This window comes from Mizuhopecten yessoensis, unplaced genomic scaffold (genome assembly GCF_002113885.1).
Source record: "Mizuhopecten yessoensis strain PY_sf001 unplaced genomic scaffold, ASM211388v2 scaffold10447, whole genome shotgun sequence".
Taxonomy (NCBI): Eukaryota; Metazoa; Mollusca; class Bivalvia; order Pectinida; family Pectinidae; genus Mizuhopecten; species Mizuhopecten yessoensis.
Window position 1 is genome coordinate 191312 of NW_018408551.1, and position 18487 is coordinate 209798.

General features: G+C 35.0%; 1 protein-coding gene across 1 annotated transcript in view; it reads left to right on the top strand.

The window, feature by feature from the left end:
- The window catches only part of LOC110460674 (protein kinase C-binding protein NELL1-like), a 109697-nt gene extending 100889 nt beyond the window's left edge, over positions 1 to 8808 (top strand). Inside the window, exons 14-21 of the mRNA XM_021513718.1 lie at positions 1739 to 1861; positions 3561 to 3656; positions 4808 to 4948; positions 5393 to 5509; positions 5684 to 5766; positions 6876 to 7046; positions 7436 to 7672; positions 8301 to 8808. Of these exons, the coding sequence (XP_021369393.1) occupies positions 1739 to 1861; positions 3561 to 3656; positions 4808 to 4948; positions 5393 to 5509; positions 5684 to 5766; positions 6876 to 7046; positions 7436 to 7672; positions 8301 to 8354 (1022 nt within the window). The 3' untranslated portion in view covers positions 8355 to 8808. The remainder of the gene's footprint in view (positions 1 to 1738; positions 1862 to 3560; positions 3657 to 4807; positions 4949 to 5392; positions 5510 to 5683; positions 5767 to 6875; positions 7047 to 7435; positions 7673 to 8300) is intronic.
- Positions 8809 to 18487: the final 9679 nt, after the last annotated feature.

An 18487-nucleotide genomic window follows, 5' to 3' on the forward strand; every position in this document is an offset into this window, starting at 1 on the left:
ACGACCATCCGTTCTTAATGGTCTCATCGTAAATGGAACGAGATATACAATTACGGCATTAAAATCAGGGATATTTCAATTGCTTTAATTTTAGGAATTTTGTCTCGGAGTAATCGTTCTTTTATCACAAATGTACTATAAGTGCAGAAAAAACTTGGACCCATAGAGAGAGAAGGCATAATATTTAATCGCATGCGAAATAAGAGTATAGGTAAATCGCAGACGTATGTGCACAACTGCTGGGGGTATTAACACAGGTGAGACAACAAACGCTAGACTAAGATTAAACGACAAGACTTATATTTTTCTCTATCATAAAGTTTAAGTTTTTCATAATTCTACAACGGCATTGATTTCGTACTTTAAATCATAAATGTATTTGAACCTAATATCAAAGGTTGTGTTATCAAATATTGTATTCCTGAGTAGCTTGGTATTGTGTGTAGTGTCCTAATGTAAGCACTGAAAATTCTTATTTCAAGTCACATTTTTATAACGTCGATCCTATTTATGATCAAAAGATGGAATGGAAGTTTTCTAAAAAACAATATAGCACTAAATTATTTCGAATAAAACAATGGCTCATTTATATAGACTGAACAAATATGTTTTCCATATTTTTGAATGAAGCTTAACATGCGTTAGACAAATATACCATGAACCGGAAAAACAGCACATGTTCTTTCTCAAAATAATGTACATTGGACTGGAAACTGTGAGAACCTAACTAGACTTCCATCGACTCGTCACAGGTAGAAGATAAAACGCAGGATTTACAGATAGCGCATTTTGTTTATTTAAGTTTAATAGTATTTTATTGCCAAAAAGCAAAGGGATTGGCAAATATTAAAACAATATGTCGAGCCCCCTCCCGGGATTACACTCCACAGTAGTTGAAGCTGTCCTCTTTCATAATAAGTTTTATCTATGCTGAAAACTACTTCGATTATGTCCATTAAACTTATCTGAGTATGCACGACGACACCTGTATGTTAGGAGTACCTAAGATCTATATACAAACATTTACCATACCTATGCAGTGGGATTAAGTTTGATGTTACGAAGTATTCATGTTCACACTCATTTGCTATTTTAAACATCAAACAATAATAATAAAAAATAGCCATATTCACTTTAACAAGAGTCAGGTAACCATTATTCTTAATTTCATCTGCTGTAAATTAACGTTCACTTATTTCCAGATCACATACTATATATAAATGATTTGTCACATATACTAAAGAACAGTTTGCTAACAATAAAAGAAGATTTGAATTATATAAAATCACTGGTGATTTTTTAATGGACAATATCGCCAATCTTATTGAGAGACTGATCCATTTTGAAATTCAGAGTGTTGCAATAAAGTGACACATATAGACAGCTAACCTTTAAAAGTAACGTGTATTTGATTTGATAAAGCGTCTATATATATAGCTCATTGTTAACGTAAGAGAATGAATGAATCACTTTACTTTGACTGTCATATGATCTTGTGGTCGATAGGATACATTTCGACGCGTGCCGTGCCACATGATGTGTAGGAAATGTTTACCCATTCGGACTACTTGATATCCCTTCTGGTTTAATTTTGTGCGACACTTTGCTTTTCTTTTAGTTATGGTGTCTCCTCGGGCCATGTCGTTTCTCCCTGCATGTTGATGTTTTGTCCCTATTGCAGTAACTACATGTAAAGCAACCGATAAGTCTAAGGCTGTATGGTTCCATGTCGTTACAGAGCAGGACGAATGCAGCTCTGGAACACACTCATGTGACACCAACGCAGACTGTGTCGACACATCCGGGAGCTACACCTGCCATTGTCGCCATGGATACACTGGTGACGGATACACGTGCAGTCGTATGTATTCTTTTATATATGTTTTTGTTAAATGTAGCTGAGATTTAGTATTGGCGGGGTTTCAACTGATGTTGATTTTCCAAAGAGATGAGCACACTCTCGGATTTCCCTTGAAAATACAAATGACTCACTACTGCCAATTCTCAAAAGCATTGGGTGGGTCAGTGCAGGCGTCCCAGCAGAACACATTCTATCCTATCTGGTGGCCAATTTGGGGTTAAATAAGCTTGGTTTTTTTTAACATTTTGAATATTTGAATATTGAATACGATAGTATATCGGTCGCGAATTTCACAGCATTTCACACGTCCACAGAACTCCGTTTCTGTTTCCTTTGTAAAAAGCATCTTTTGTGGGTTCCAAATTTCCAGGGGGTGTTGTGGTTTTTAAAAAAATCGCAGGTCTGGGGGGTTTTCTGAAGCCCCAAAAATACCTCTGAATCCGCCATTTCAGCTATCATAAATGTGTGAACTTGTCCGGTTTTGTCACCGCGTCAAATATATGTTTCACGGTGTTATGTCTAATGGTATGTGACACTGAGAATAGGTATATGTTTCTTATGTATAACTTTACAGACAGCAGTCCGGGGCCAATGACATCAACCTGAAATCTAAAAAGGATACATGGTTTACTCTGATATATTAATCAATAATTCATAATTGATTATTGATAGCTAATTGCTAGTTAACTATCACATTGATGCATTGATGGTTATATGTAATCTGTTATAGAAATATATTGGTCGGTAGTTGCAGTGCAAATGATAGTAGCTTTTATTTATTTTCATTTATTCCTTTTTTCTTTTTTTCTTTTTATTATTTAATTTAATTCAATTATATTTTATACGGAGACCTGTCTATCCACATTGCGTTTCTGTAGTTATTTCATAGAAAGGTAAACAGAGGTTAGCATTTGAAAGTCATTCCTGACAAAAACAGGTTATGATACAAAATGTGAAAAAATTATAGACAATTTTTGAGATTAATATGTACAAAAATGATAAAACATTTCTAAACATCTGATTCCAACAGGCTTCAAGAATATTTACCGGTAGAAAGATGTCCTCATTTTTCATTCAGAACTAACATATCCTTTTTGCAATTTAAAATGATGCAACTTCTATGAATATAGTGAAACTGAAAACTGAATTCACCTGGAATGCAATCTCTGATATGTTGACATTTAGTCAAAATAAGGAAATTGAAAGCCATTGTGTCTTCAGAGAGGACCTCTTTGACAGAGACCAGCATGTCAAAATATACATTTTTATAGTGGGAACTGTAGTGAAATACTTGCAAAGTTTATAAAATAAACAATCCAGACGAGCAGATCTGAAACCTCACCTTTAAAGAAAAAGTACGTGGTGCTCTCCGATGTAAGTAGAGAAAACTGGTATCACATCCAAAACAAACAAAAAAAAACAAATATATGGGGAAAACATGTCTGGTATCATACTGAGATGATTTTTGGCAAAATACATAAATGATTAACGCATTTGGCAATGACTTTTAAATCATATAGATAAGCTAACTTCATCAGTGTCAACGATTTGTACAGTGACTATACACAGTTACAGAACCGTTATAAAATGAATATCAATACCTAAATACACGGTTGATAATCATTTTTTGTATATCAATATATAAGATGATAAACTCTTTCATGTAAAATAAAAATGAATGATTTTGTTTTCCCTGTAGCTGTATGTGATGGTAGCTGCCTCAATGGCGGGGCGTGTATAGCACCAAGCGTCTGTGAGTGTCGCCATGGATATATCGGCATGAACTGCGAGCTTGGTAAGTCACTTTCATTAATCTTTCTTTCAGGATAATAGTCTCAAAGCATAGTATATGATATTTTGAGTTATGTTACATATCCTAAATGTTATATAAGCAAAGCTTGGGTTCCAGTGCTAGAGTCAGTATAGTACTACACGTATAGTGCAATCTTCATCAAGGGTATAAAGAATAAGCCATATATTTGCTTAATCCTTTTTTGTTTGTTTGTGAATTTTGAATATTAAATTTGCATTTTGTTTTTAGATATTTAGGTTTAAATCACTAATTACCCTGTATACAGTATAAATACCCCTGTATACAGTTTAAATAACAATGTTTACAGTATAATATACCTGTATACAGTATAAATTACCATGTAACCTTCCATGCTTTTACAACACTGAATGTATCATTTATGTCCAGGTATATACTTTAATGGGGTGCGTGACTCTCGCGTAAAGTTATTTACGAAACACAAATAATGTACAGTTCTATATATAGTGATATGTAACATAACACATATAACTGACTTCAATACAAACCACTATAATTTGTGTAAGCGATATCTTTGTAGATGCAAAAAAAACGATATAATCTCTTACAATAATATAATGCTTCATTTGAGGTTCAATGTCCTGAAATGATATTACAAGCCATTAATTGTTATCAATATTTATATTGCCATCAGAAAGGACGTTGTACATTTTAAATATGTGTCGGACGCAGTGCTTTAGCCGTTTGTCTGATTCCTAAGACGAGGTCGCAGACAAATGTCGTGACAAAGGTCTTAGAGGATTGTATATTGTGTGCGGCGGTGAACAGGATCCAGCCTAATCACTGTCAGGATTGACCACACTACGTCTAACAGCGCTAATTGTGATTGCTTTGATGAGACATCAAAGGTAACGATGATGGCCCCGCTGGACTTCATCTGACAAGTCAGGAATCATATAAGTAATTATCCTTTCGTAGACAGCTTAGGCATTCTGCTTCGGTAAACCTCTGAGGGACAGGGTTTGTTGGGTACCGATCCACGCAAAGAACAAATAAACGGCGTCAGAAAATCACTTACGGTCAATGTAAAACTAAACATTTCAAATGTAATTTGAACCAAAATTAATAAGGTAACTATTCATTTTAGTTCATCATCATTTCACTCCATGTTACAGATATAGACGAATGCGCTATCGAGATTTCGGCGTGTAGCAAGAATAGTATTTGTGTGGACACTCCCGGCTGGTACCACTGTGACTGTATAGAGGGATTCCACAGCAGTTGGCCAGACAACCGCTATGGCAGCCTGTGTATGGGTAGGTCGCATGTTGTCTCCCCTTTAGTTTTGATACGGTTACTATGTCGAGCACTTCTTGTCGTCTATCAGAAACACCAATTCCCTCGCTGTGACACCTCATGCTGTCTCCCTTGTTGTGTCGTTATCTCACTGGGGCATACCTCTGTAACTTCCGTAATGTACGGCAGCCTTTCTATGAAATATAGGTAATCCGATACTGTCTCATTAAACATCTATTAGTTTTCTGTCCAAATAAGCAGCAAATGTAAGTTTCAGCATTTATTTCATGGTTGTGTACGAACATTTGTACGACCGACTCGACGGGATGTGTTAAACTTCTTTGTATGTTTGAATAAATAGTCGAGATATATCTTATTTGCTTTCAACTCTCTTCACGAATAATCCCTAAAATAAAATTCACAACAAATGTAATTGACATGGATTGTGTTCTATTTCTCCTCAGATATAAATGAGTGTGCAGGGGAGGGTAATGGGCACACCTGTCACCCCAGTACCAAGTGCCACAATCTGGAGGGCAGCTACGAATGTCGCTGTCAACCTGGGATGCCCTGTATTAAACGTAAATATGACAGTTAATGAAAAGTCTTAGCTATTTACTATTAATCCTTTTTTGTGTTGGTGAATTAACATCATTAAATTGATTTCGACGTTTGTATTTTATTAAAACATGATGTGATGTTTCTGAATGAGTTATTCATCCAAACACATGCAGTGTTTATTGGATTTGTTTCAGAATGTCGCGATAAAGACAGTTACCATGACGATGGCAGTATTTGGACGCCTTCTAATGACAAATGCATGGAATGCACATGCAAGGTATGGAATATTAAATACCTGTATAACAGCTGTTAAATATGTTTTAATTCGTAAAATTTCCGGACCCTTTATTATTTATATATTTAGAAAGTGCATTATCCCACTTATCCAGGAAACACATGTTCTACGTGGAACAACCATGTCAAATTACCAATTCACTACAATCTACAGTAAAAACACAGTCGGAATCTGGCTTTGGCTCACGAAAATAAACATTATTTCACAAACTTGCTATAAAGCTTTTCCATACTCCTTTACCGTTAACATATACTCTCCTATGCTGTTTTCAAATATGGTATTGGTTAACTAATACGGTATCTAGAAGCTCTTCTTTTTTCAATATCATTGTTGATTTGTCGCTGATAACAATAACAATATATCTAAGTAGGGGGTAAAGGTCAGTTCTAACCGAGGTTGTAGCATTTTGGCTGAGAACCTTGACAACGCCTAAGATCTGACTCAAATACTACACCATTGAGTAAAATTTCCCAATCACCCATACCTACATATGATAGGTCTGCAATTGGGTAAGTTATGAACTACGTACTTGTATGGAAAATATTACATCTACTTTTGTAACTATTCATTTTGTAGTTTTAAGATAGAAAATAAGATAAAGGTCAATAAATTAGTATAGGATTACTCTAAGGACTGTTGCGTTTGGTGTTGTTTATGCCAGGAAAGTTAAATACACAATCTGTTCACAAAACCAAGAAGTGTCAAAGTTAATTAGTACATTGTGTCAAACATTTATCATATTAGTAACAGATTAATGTGTATGTGTTTCTTTATTTAAACTTGAAGTTACCATTCCAAAAGTTCAATGCCCATCAAATAGCAAAAAATACGAATACTTTTTTTTTCGTACGGCTTTGAAAAGTTAGGAATTGGCATACATTTTAATAATACTTGTTTTCTGAATTGATTTTGTTGGGAATTAATTTGCAGAAGTACACATTAGTGCTTCTGTTTACATTTTCTTTGAATGATGTCTCTAACCCATGATATTGATATATTCTTTTCAGTTTTAATGATTATGAAATAATATGTTAACCTGAAGGTGAATCCTATACCTGACACTGATGCCGAGTGATGTACATATGTTACAGGTAGGGATAACGACGTGTCACAAGCGTGAGTGTGACTGCTCTAACCCACATACCGACTACGAATGCTGCCTTCACTGTGACAAGACATCTCAGTGTAGACATCAAGAGGTGCCTCTCATGTTCGACAACGGCGAGAGGTGGATCTACCAGTGCCAGACCTGCGAGTGTCTCGTACGTCACTCCTCAAACAGCCAATGTTGTCGTGTTTACCAAATCACTTTACATCAGTGTTAGCGTCTTTTAAAAACCTTCATGCTCAGGCGTTATGTATGGCAACGCTGTGGTTTTCATTACGAGTTCAACGTACATCATCGTGTCATATATATAAGTTGTACAATTTGTTTTATATCTTTTAAGTTTTATTCGGTGAAACAAATGACTAGAATTTGTCATTAAGTAAGATTAATATCATTATGTCGGGTTATATGACTGCATCCTTCCCTTTGTGCTGGATATGTCAATATCAATATCACTCAAATTAGTCCTTTGAAATTTAAATTAAATGGTATACAGTAAAAGCGAGTATTCTTTGTCTAATTTTTGTTATTTTCTGTCCTTAGGAGGGCGAAATTGATTGCTGGCCGCTTCAGTGTCCGAAGATAACGTGTCACACGACCGTTTTAGAGCCTGGCGACTGTTGTCCCCGCTGTGTTGAGGATAACCCTTGTGCTAGCCAGGCCTACGTCACAGGAGGAGCCGACAACTCTGCTACTACTTGTCTGTACAAAGGGCATGCGTACACCCATGGTGACACCTGGGCACTCGGAGCGAAGCCATGTAGCACGTGTGAATGCAGGGTAAGTTGCAGGATCTGGCAAATGAAAGAGCGTCTTACATCGTATAGAATGTCGTCTTGATCGTTATTTTGGCGTTTCCTAACATTACCGTGTCGAATTTAAGCACTATGTATGATCAAGGGTATTCCTTTTAATTCACGTATGTCTTTGTATCTATAAACGCGCATTATCATGAAAAATAGAAGTAGTTTAAGATTGGAATTGGTTGATAGGCAAAACAGTCACTTCATATAATTAATGGTAAAGAAATTTCGCAATACAAAGATTGCATGAATATACGACGGCTCATTTTCCTACATATGAATACACAGTTAACAAGTTAAATACCAGATGATTTAGTCAATTAGCGAATTCGGTCAAGCACAATTACAATATTAAATATTTTCTACAAATAAGGTTCGAAATTTTTCCCTTTAGTTTTGGTGTTTCGAGAGTACATATTGTGTCCTTATTGACGATGTAATGCAAAATGAACACAGATTTTTTTTTTATACAAGTGGTTGATGTTTTCAAGATATGCATAAACACTTTACAAATGAAACAGACAAAAAAGAATCGCAACAAAGCTAAGAAATCTGCATCTGTTGTAATCCTTCTAATATCTTATTCTAAGTTTCATTTATTTCAGGTCGGCCATATCTGCTGTTTATATAATCAGAACTGTACGGCCATACCTGATTGAGGAAACATGGATTTCTATGTCATACATGTATTAATGTCTGATTAGCATTAATCTTCAGAGCTCAACACAAACACCGTCAGTGAGTTCGCCATGTGTATTCGGGTCTCCCGCCCGGATGTAGAGCACGTGTGTACTACATGTTACATAACATATAAATCAACATACGGAGTAAGGGAGGTAACTCCAAGATACAGATGCAATACATATTTAGACGCTTATTGCCTTATTTACATGAAAGTCTTTTTATTTACATGAACCGTTTACACATTGTAGTATACACATTTATATAACAACATTACATCCAGCAGTGGTTGGTTTCTCAGTTTCTAATATAGCAATATTTACATCATTTTATTACACTTACCGAGTCGTTTCTGGAAACAAAAAGGAATGTTAACATTTGAAAAATAAATCCTCTATCTCCACTTACAATAGTAACCATGTTAATATTTTTATATTCAAACTTAATAAATGTTTCCGTATTTAATTCGGGACGACTCTATCATTAAATTTAAAAGATGTAAGAATTGTGAAATTGGAAAACATATTACGTTCGACTTAAAAACATATCACCACATTAAGTTGGCTGTAATGAAGCTGTGTTATACAGGAAGATCTGATCGATGTGCAGCACTGCTTAGAGTGATTCCGTTATGATGAGCCTTCAATGGCGCGTGGATTCACCAGTATGTTAATGCCAGAAATGGACAATGTATACCTGCCATTTTTGCGATTGCAAGCAATAGTGTCCACTCGCATAATCTAAGATATAATATTACGTCTAATCTTTGTTTTACGTAACCAAGACATCCACCCGCCCACACACATCACAGGTTTTTAGTATAAATAGCCTGAGCATTGCCTTTTTGCATTTGATAATAAAGGATGGATTTTTTGCATGTTTGTCACATTTGTACTTAAAGGGAGGCAACTCGTAATGGGAATGTGATTTTTTCCTCATTGCATTTTTAAAAAATATACTAAATTTGGAATTGCACATTTAATTGTTGTAAGTATTATTGTATCATCTTTCATAAATTTAGCTGTTGTAAAATGTTTCTGTCATTGATTATTGTTATTATAAAATGTATGCCTGAACAATACTGGAAGAAATGCTGTGTTCCTGATTTCTAGGAACAGATTTTATAATTTCTAAGTTTTTTGAACAAACTCACTCTTAACTTTAACTTGGGGAGATCCTGAAGTTTAGACTTTCCCTAAACGAGCATTCACTGAAATAAAGGAGAGTTTCGCTAATTTCAGTCTTTTCCTCGATTCCGGTAGTATTGTCCAATGGGATAACACAAAGTACATACAATAGTAAGTTTAATACCAGTAAAGTACAAACTACAAAACATTTATTAATAGTTAAGTACACACTTTTTCGTCAATAATATCTGAAATAATACTGCTAGTCGTAAATCTGTGGTTAAGGAGCGCATCCGTTGTATCTTTCAATGTGTACCTATTATCCGTTACACATATTTGTGAGCGCTATTTGATCATGTATATATTTATGTTCGGTCACATTTACATGGTACTACACCACTGTAACAGGTCGTTGTTGGATGGAAATTGATGTCAGGACCAATGAATTATTACTGTGTATTTATAGCATTGTCATAATAGTTATGTTTTAAATAGCAAATATATTGTTGCTACTTTGAGCTCCTCAATAAGTGTTGTGATTTTAATGCCTACAGGCATAATATTTGGTAAAACTATTTATTCCAAACAATGTATAATGTTATGTTATGATATTACCATCTGATCATTTTATGTTAACCTGTAGTGTATGCTGTGTTACACAGTGTGGCACGTCTGTACACTTCGTAGTTTTTATTGTGCGCCACAGTGTGGCACGTCTGTACACTTTTACCTGTAGTTTATATTGTGCGTCACAGTGTGGCACGTCTGTACACTTTTACCTGTAGTTTTTATTGTGTGTCACAGTGTGGCACGTCTGTACACTTTTACCTGTAGTTTATACTGTGCGTCACAGTGTGGCACGTCTGTACACTTTTACCTGTAGTTTATACTGTGCGTCACAGTGTGGCACGTCTGTACACTTTTACTTGTATTTTATACTGTGCGTCACAGTGTGGCACGTCTGTACACTTTTACTTGTATTTTATACTGTGCGTCACAGTGTGGCACGTCTGTACACTTTTACTTGTAGTTTATATTGAGTGTCACAGTGTGGCACGTCTGTACACTTTTACTTGTAGTTTATACTGTGCGTCACAGTGTGGCACGTCTGTACACTTTTACCTGTAGTTTATATTGTGTGTCACAGTGTGGCACGTCTGTAAACTTTTACCTGTAGTTTATATTGTGTTTCGTTGTCACGTTCTATGACTGCCATTTTCACATAGGTACGTAGATAGCAAGCAAGGTAATATTTGTATAGTCAGGGTTTTTTCCAGGCTGTATTGAAATCAATGTATACATTAACGATGAGTAAATAGTTGTGTACCTGATAAAAATGGATCACACGGGTTCTCGCCAGTGATCAAACAAACTAACAATTGTTAAACATATGAAAGGTTTAAAACATGTCAAATATTTATGATATATTATGCATTGACATGGTAAAGTATTGAACAAATACAATTGCAAAGTATTGTAAAAGCGAAGTATCTGCTTCTTGAATATCTTGATTATATACTTCCATAAGGTGTATACATATATAAGGAATATACTTGAATGGTAAAGTTTAGCTGGTATCCGTCATCATCTAAGATGAATTAAAAGTTAAACAAGAGGTCTGAGGTCTTACGTAACACGGATATGGTTAGATTAATGTTAAGATTTCTCTGATATTTAAAACGATTAAATAGGAATACAATGGATGTGAATAAGGTATACCCTTTGTGTTCTTATAGTGTAGTCTCGTGAGGTATTATCTAACTCGTACTCGACAGACAGGGTATTTTTTTATAGTTAAATCGTTATTACAGGGTACTGTGTATTATTAGTTGGTGTTGATATACTTACGATCCTACAGCTGCTATAGACTGACAACATCCACTGGGTTAATTATTTGTAGATACACCAAAAACGTTTTGGAACACTTTCAATTTATTTAGACATGTTAAATATGTATACATATATGATAATATGGAACTTTTCTCTGACTAGTGATGGATGTGGTGCGTCCATCGCACAAATATCATTTTTAAAACTAAATAGTTACTTATAAGCAGAAAGTAATCTTTATAAATGAATCCTCCTGAGTACATAATTCCCTTACTGGTATATATAAAACAGACAGGGTGTATGTATTTATAGACATTGCGTAGTTACATTGAACGTTTAGTTATTCTTTTCATCGATAATTTACAAGTCGGCATTTCGTCCATATTCTGGTAGCACGTCGTAGGAGCTAGTTGGAGGTAACCCAAAAAATGTCATCTCAGAAACCCTTTAGAGGTTTGAGAGCTTGTTTAACACCGCTTTTTACATTCTTTGTCTTTAGTCATATCTATCCAAATCGACAGGCCTGTACCACAGCATGCCATACCAGCATATCGCAGGTATTATACATATCGATTGTATAGTACCGTTATTAAAACACCGATCCATCACGTTCACATTGATCTATAAACTCATTGTTTGTTGTGATCGCCTATTGTTACGTGATAAAAGTATGCTGTTCTTATTGAATTAACACATATCGCAACGCCAACGCCGGTAGCACTGGCATGCTCAGAAATTAGCATATCAAATCGCTATCCTGTGCCTATATTGAATTAGGTTTCATTTAAGAAGTGTTTAATTTGTCTAACCTTTTTCATGTAATTCAATGCAATCATGCATTGTATGCAATTCCCGTACAGAACAGGGTTTATAAGATTCTACTATTATATAGTTTTAACTAGTATGTCCGAGTGTTGTGTCTTTACTCACACGGTAAAGTGTTACCTTGGTGATATGTTACAGTACAGTAAATGTTGTAGTATAAGTATGTTTGAGTGTTGTATCTTTACTAATACCGTACATTGACAGTGGTGTTGTATTAAATATTGTTAGTGTATTTCTTGTTCTTCAAGGGAAGAATCTTTCGATACAATTCCTCTAATTTAACTTTGTTGTAAATTTATTTTTGTCCTATTATTTATCATATTTATGGTATTGCTCCTATATAATCACATATATCCGGTAAGTGTGCATATAACATGAGAGACGTAATAATAACAGTGCTAACAGCATATTACCGTTCTTATGAAATCGGCATATTTTGCGACGCAAACTATATTGTTCGCTCTGTCGCCATTACTTCTCATCAATAGTTTTAGGTTAAAAGCATCCAATAGTTATTTTGTTAAAATAGTCCAGTTCCTATCTTGGATAGTAATATCATTATTACTAATACGATACATATATATATATATATATATATTATATAAAGAAAAATTCTTAACAACGAGTCTTTAGTACTTTCATCTCTTCTAGGAGATTCTTCAGAGTCTGAAGAATCTCCTAGAAGAGATGAAAGTACTAAAGACACCTTGTTAAGAATTTTTCTTTATATAATATTTATTCGTCCGTAAGGACCATTTTTCTGATTTATAATATATATATATATATATACAGTGTAATCATTTTGTATTTTGTCTTTTCAGGTGATGCATGATGTGTATTTAAATGTGTATTTGTGGTTATTGCACGCTATTTATATATGTTACAGGAAGTTGATAAACATGCATCAGCTGTGGTCATTTAGAACCTTAAAAGTGAAATTTTCTAGTGAGTGTTTACATTTTTTATATCAATACTGTAGTTAGTAACAATATACGATCCCTCAAACGGCGTCATCTCGCCTATCACAATAGTACACAAGAAATCCATTCGGTTTAATCTCATCTGAGCCCGTTTTGTCCTTTAATAACGAAAGTTTCCATAACGACCTGCATTTCAATTATTCATCAGAGCTTGACTTTAAAGACCTTTCTTCGTCATATCTTTTCACTTTTCACTAAGTTCACTTTTGGTATTACTATTATGTTCTCCTCATTACTAAACTCCATAACGTCATGACGACTTTAATTTCAACACGTTTCTTTCCTCCTTAGTAAAACGTAAAACAGACTACCCTTCTTTTGGAGTGTGCATATCCAAGCTGACTCGCTACTCCATGGCTTGTTCGTAATATCGGGATGTTCTGGATCAAAGCGTCATGTGGACCAATACGTTACTTGACCAGGGTTTTCTACAAGAATGGCTTCATTCTACGCTGCAGCGAATTGTACGATCGTCGTCATTAAACTGGTTTCTAACTTGAGACTTCAGTGCTTATCAATGTCGTAACTCTTAGGTGACTTTTTGGTTCCTTTCCTGGATTTAACAGATGACAGAACACTTAGTTTCGCCTCAAGGGTATAAGAGAAATACTTTAAAGTGGGGTGAAATAACATAGAAACTGTTAATGTTCATTTGATTTAGTTCAGTCTTAAAACCTGCACAGATAGTGATAACCCTAGTACCCGACAGTGAATACCCTAGTACCCGACAGTGAATACCCTAGTACCCGACAGTGAATACCCTAGTACCCGACAATGAATACTCCGTTACCCGACAGTGATTACCATAGTACCCGACAGTGAATACCCTAGTACCCGACAGGGATTACCCTAGAACCCGACAGTGAATACCCTAGTACCCGAAAGTGATTACCCTAGTACCCGACAGTGATTACCCTAGTAACCGACTGATACCGAGATAACGCCGTTTGACTGGAAGAAGGTTTACACTTGTTAAGCTTAGTCACGTGATAGAACTTCATGTCAATATGCAAATATTTGTGTCGTTATAGCGTGCACATATTGAAACTGCTTTACACGATTTTTAATGACATTTTTTCATCTTTTAAATTATTGTACTATTTTGGCGCCACTTTACATCTTTAGTGCATTTGGAGTTGTTGTTTTACACAGATATACCACTGGAAATGGAATGATGAAAATGAACGTATGTCTTTTGGAGCTAAAAGAACTGTCTTGTCATTTAGTGTAACTGATTTTTTTAATTATTATTTTTCTTATACAGGTTATAAGACAAAAGAAATATATTATCAATTTCCAACATGTTTTAAAAAGTTTCAAATTGTTCATAAATGTATTTTTACTTCTGATATAACTTAATGATAACAATTTAAACAACAACAATTCGTTAGGGATGAGTCTCCCTGATTTTCGGCAATATTTCACTAATTAAAAGATAACAAACGGAGTGGTTATTTTCCAGCATCAAATAAACTCGGGGTCTTTAAACCATAATGAAAAAAAAGCATACTGTAAAAATAATTCAGTAAGGGCCCATACTATGTAGCTACATTTAGTCATACTATAATAATAATTCTGTAAGGACCCATGCTATGTAGCTACATTTAGTCATACTATAATAATTCAGTAAGACCATCCCATGTAGCTGCATTTAGTCCTACTATAATAATAATTATGTAAGGGCTCGTGCTATGTAGCTACATTTAGTCATACTATAATAATAGTTCAGTAGGATCCCATGCTATGTAGCTACATTTAGTCATACTATAATAATAATTCTGTAAGGGCTCGTGCTATGTAGCTACATTTAGTCATACTATAATAATAGTTAAGTAAGGTCCCTTGCTATGTAGCTACATTTAGTCATACTATAATAATAGTTAAGTAAGGTCCCTTGCTATGTAGCTACATTTAGTCATACTATAATAATAAGCAAGTAAGGTCCCATGCTATGTAGCTACATTTAGTCATACTATAATAATAGTTCGGTAAGGTCCCTTGCTATGTAGCTACATTTAGTCATACTATAATAATAGTTCAGTCAGGTTCCATTCGATGTAGCTACATTTAGTCATACTATAATAATAAGTAAGTAAGGTCCCATGCTATGTAGCTACATTTAGTCATACTATAATAATTCAGTAAGACCATCCCATGTAGCTACATTTAGTCATACTATAATAATAAGTAAGTAAGGTCCCTTGCTATGTAGCTACATTTAGTCATACTATAATAATACTTCAGTAAGGTCCCTTGCTATGTAGCTACATTTAGTCATACTATAATAATACTTCAGTAAGGTCCCTTGCTATGTAGCTACATTTAGTCATACTATAATAATAATTCAGTAAGAGCCCATGCTATGTAGCTACATTAAGTCATACTATAATAATAATTCAGTAAGGGCCCATGCTATGTAGCTACATTAAGTCATACTATAATTATAGTTCAGTAAGAGCCCATGCTATGTAGCTACATTAAGTTATACTATAACAATAATACAGTAAGGGCCCATGCTATGTAGCTACATTAAGTCATACTATAATTATAGTTCAGTAAGAGCCCATGCTATGTAGCTACATTAAGTCATACTATAATAATAGTTCAGTAAGAGCCCATGCTATGTAGCTACATTAAGTCATACTATAATAATAATTCAGTAAGGGCCCATGCTATGTAGCTACATTAAGTCATACTATAATAATAATTCAGTAAGGGCCCATGCTATGTAGCTACATTAAGTCATACTATAATAATAATTCAGTAAGGGCTAACGCTATGTACTTACATTAAGTCATACTATAATTATAGTTCAGTAAGAGCCCATGCTATGTAGCTACATTAAGTTATACTATAACAATAATACAGTAAGGGCCCATGCTATGTAGCTACATTAAGTCATACTATAATTATAGTTCAGTAAGAGCCAATGCTATGTAGCTACATTAAGTCATACTATAATTATAGTTCAGTAAGAGCCAATGCTATGTAGCTACATTTAGTCATACTATAATAATAGTTCAGTCGGGTTCCATTCGATGTAGCTACATTTAGTCTTACTATGATAATAATTCAGTAAGGTCCCATGCTATGTAGCTACATTAAGTCATACTATAATAATAATTCAGTAAGGGCTAATGCTATGTACTTACATTAAGTCATACTATAATTATAGTTCAGTAAGAGCCCATGCTATGTAGCTACATTAAGTCATACTATAACAATAGTTCAGTAAGAGCCCATGCTATGTAGCTACATTTAGTCATACTCTAATAATAGTTCAGTAAGAGCCCATGCTATGTAGCTACATTTAGTCATACTATAATAATAGTTCAGTAGGAGCCCATGCTATGTAGCTACATTTAGTCATACTATAATAATAGTTCAGTAGGGTCCCATGCTATGTAGCTACATTTAGTCATACTATAATAATAGTTCAGTAAGGTCCCATGCTATATAGCTACATTTAGTCATACTATAATAATAATTCAGTAAGGTCCCTTGCTATGTAGCTACATTTAGTCATACTGTAATAATTCAGTAAGGTCCCATGCTATGTAGCTACATTTAGTCAAACAGCTTTCACCTTCTATGCTGTTTGTTTTAAGAAACGTTAAAACGTACGGTTTTTGGAATATATGAAAGTATGATTTTACTTGACGAGGCAAGGTAAAATGTTAGAACCCTTGCATTTGAAAGTAGACCCGTCCCCTAAAAAGAAAGTCCGAACATTCTGCCACTGGTTAGGTTAGAGCCTGCCGGTATAGAATTTTGAAACGTATCAAAACCCAAAGATATTGCTTAATCATATCATACTGATGTGTGTGTTATGTAACAGTATCCGTCTTAACGCAATACAACTATGCATGTCAATAATGCTGTAACAACAAAATCGTGGGGACCCATCAATGAATATATCATAAAGTAACAAAGGACTACAAATTAATGCTTAAAGGGCAATATAACTCGTTGTTGTGGAATCTTTAAAGAATAATTTTGTGATCCGGTAAGTAATATTTTGAAATGTGGTTAGGAATCCGGCCAGTAACGTTTTGAGAGTTAATAAGTAATCCGGTCACTTAAATATTGAGTGATGGTAAGCGGTTAAGTAATCCGGCCAGTAATATTTTGAGTGGTGGTTAGCACTTAAGTTATCCGGCCAGTTACGTTTTGAGTGGTGGTTAGAAGTTTATCAGTCCGGCCAGTATTTGTTTAGTGGTGGTTAGCAGTTTAGATATCTGGACAGTAACGTTTTGCGATGTGACAAAGGGTCCGGCCAGTAACGTTTTGGGTGATGATAAGCAGCAATATTGCCATCTTGCAGTAACGTTTTGGGTCGGTAAGTGATCGGGCTTGTAACGTTTAATGTGGTGTAATCAGATAGGGCAGAAAGGTATTGAGTGGTGGCAAGTTAATGATCCGGCCAGTAACGTTTTGAGTGGTTGTAAACAGACCTGGCCAGTAACATTTAGATAAGTGGTAAGGAAATCGGCCAGTTAATGTTTAGTGTTGAAAACAGTACGGTCAGTAAAAGTTTGAGTGACAATATGCAGATTCGGTCAGTTAAGTTTTTAGTGTGGAAAAACATGACAGTCAGTAACAGTTTGAGTGGTGCTTGGTAGATCTGACCAGTAACAGTTTTAACAGTAGTAAGTTGATCGGGTCAGTATCGTTTTGTCGGGTGATATGTGATCCGGCCTGAGTAACGTTTTATATGTTGTTCAAGTAAATTTTATTTAAAAGTCGGTATATGGTTAAAAAAGGCAACACAAGCCTATGGAAGGCTTTTACACCGTTAACCAGTCTAGTCACCCGGCCAGTAACATTTTGAGTGTGGAAAGGAATAAGTGACCCACCCAGTAACAAGATGAGAAGTGATTAATAGATCTGACCAGTAACGTATAAAGTGGTGGTAAGGGGTATCACGTTTAGAGTGGTAAACATTTTAGAAATGTATATTGTAAACGCCTTATCATTGTGAATAAAAATATTTAAAAAAAAAACAATAATTGAACGTTGGTTGACTCTTTTGCTTCTTTACAGTCAATAATACCATTACGCATCTTCGCTAGCCAAGTGGTCGCTTTGTGTACACTCCACTTACCCCAGGTGGCAGTGGAGGGAATTATGAAGTTTTTTTCAAGATTTATTTTTTATGACGCTCTGACACACAAAGTGTGTAACAAGAGGTCAAACAAAATAACATCAATCAAATAACACATGACAGAGAGAGTAGATTACACATGGACAGATTAAGCATGAACTTTGGAGTGTTAGCCAAGCGAGCACTTGGCTAGCGAAGATGACCATTACGATGGTCAATTTTTTTTTGTCCATATTGGTGTGGTC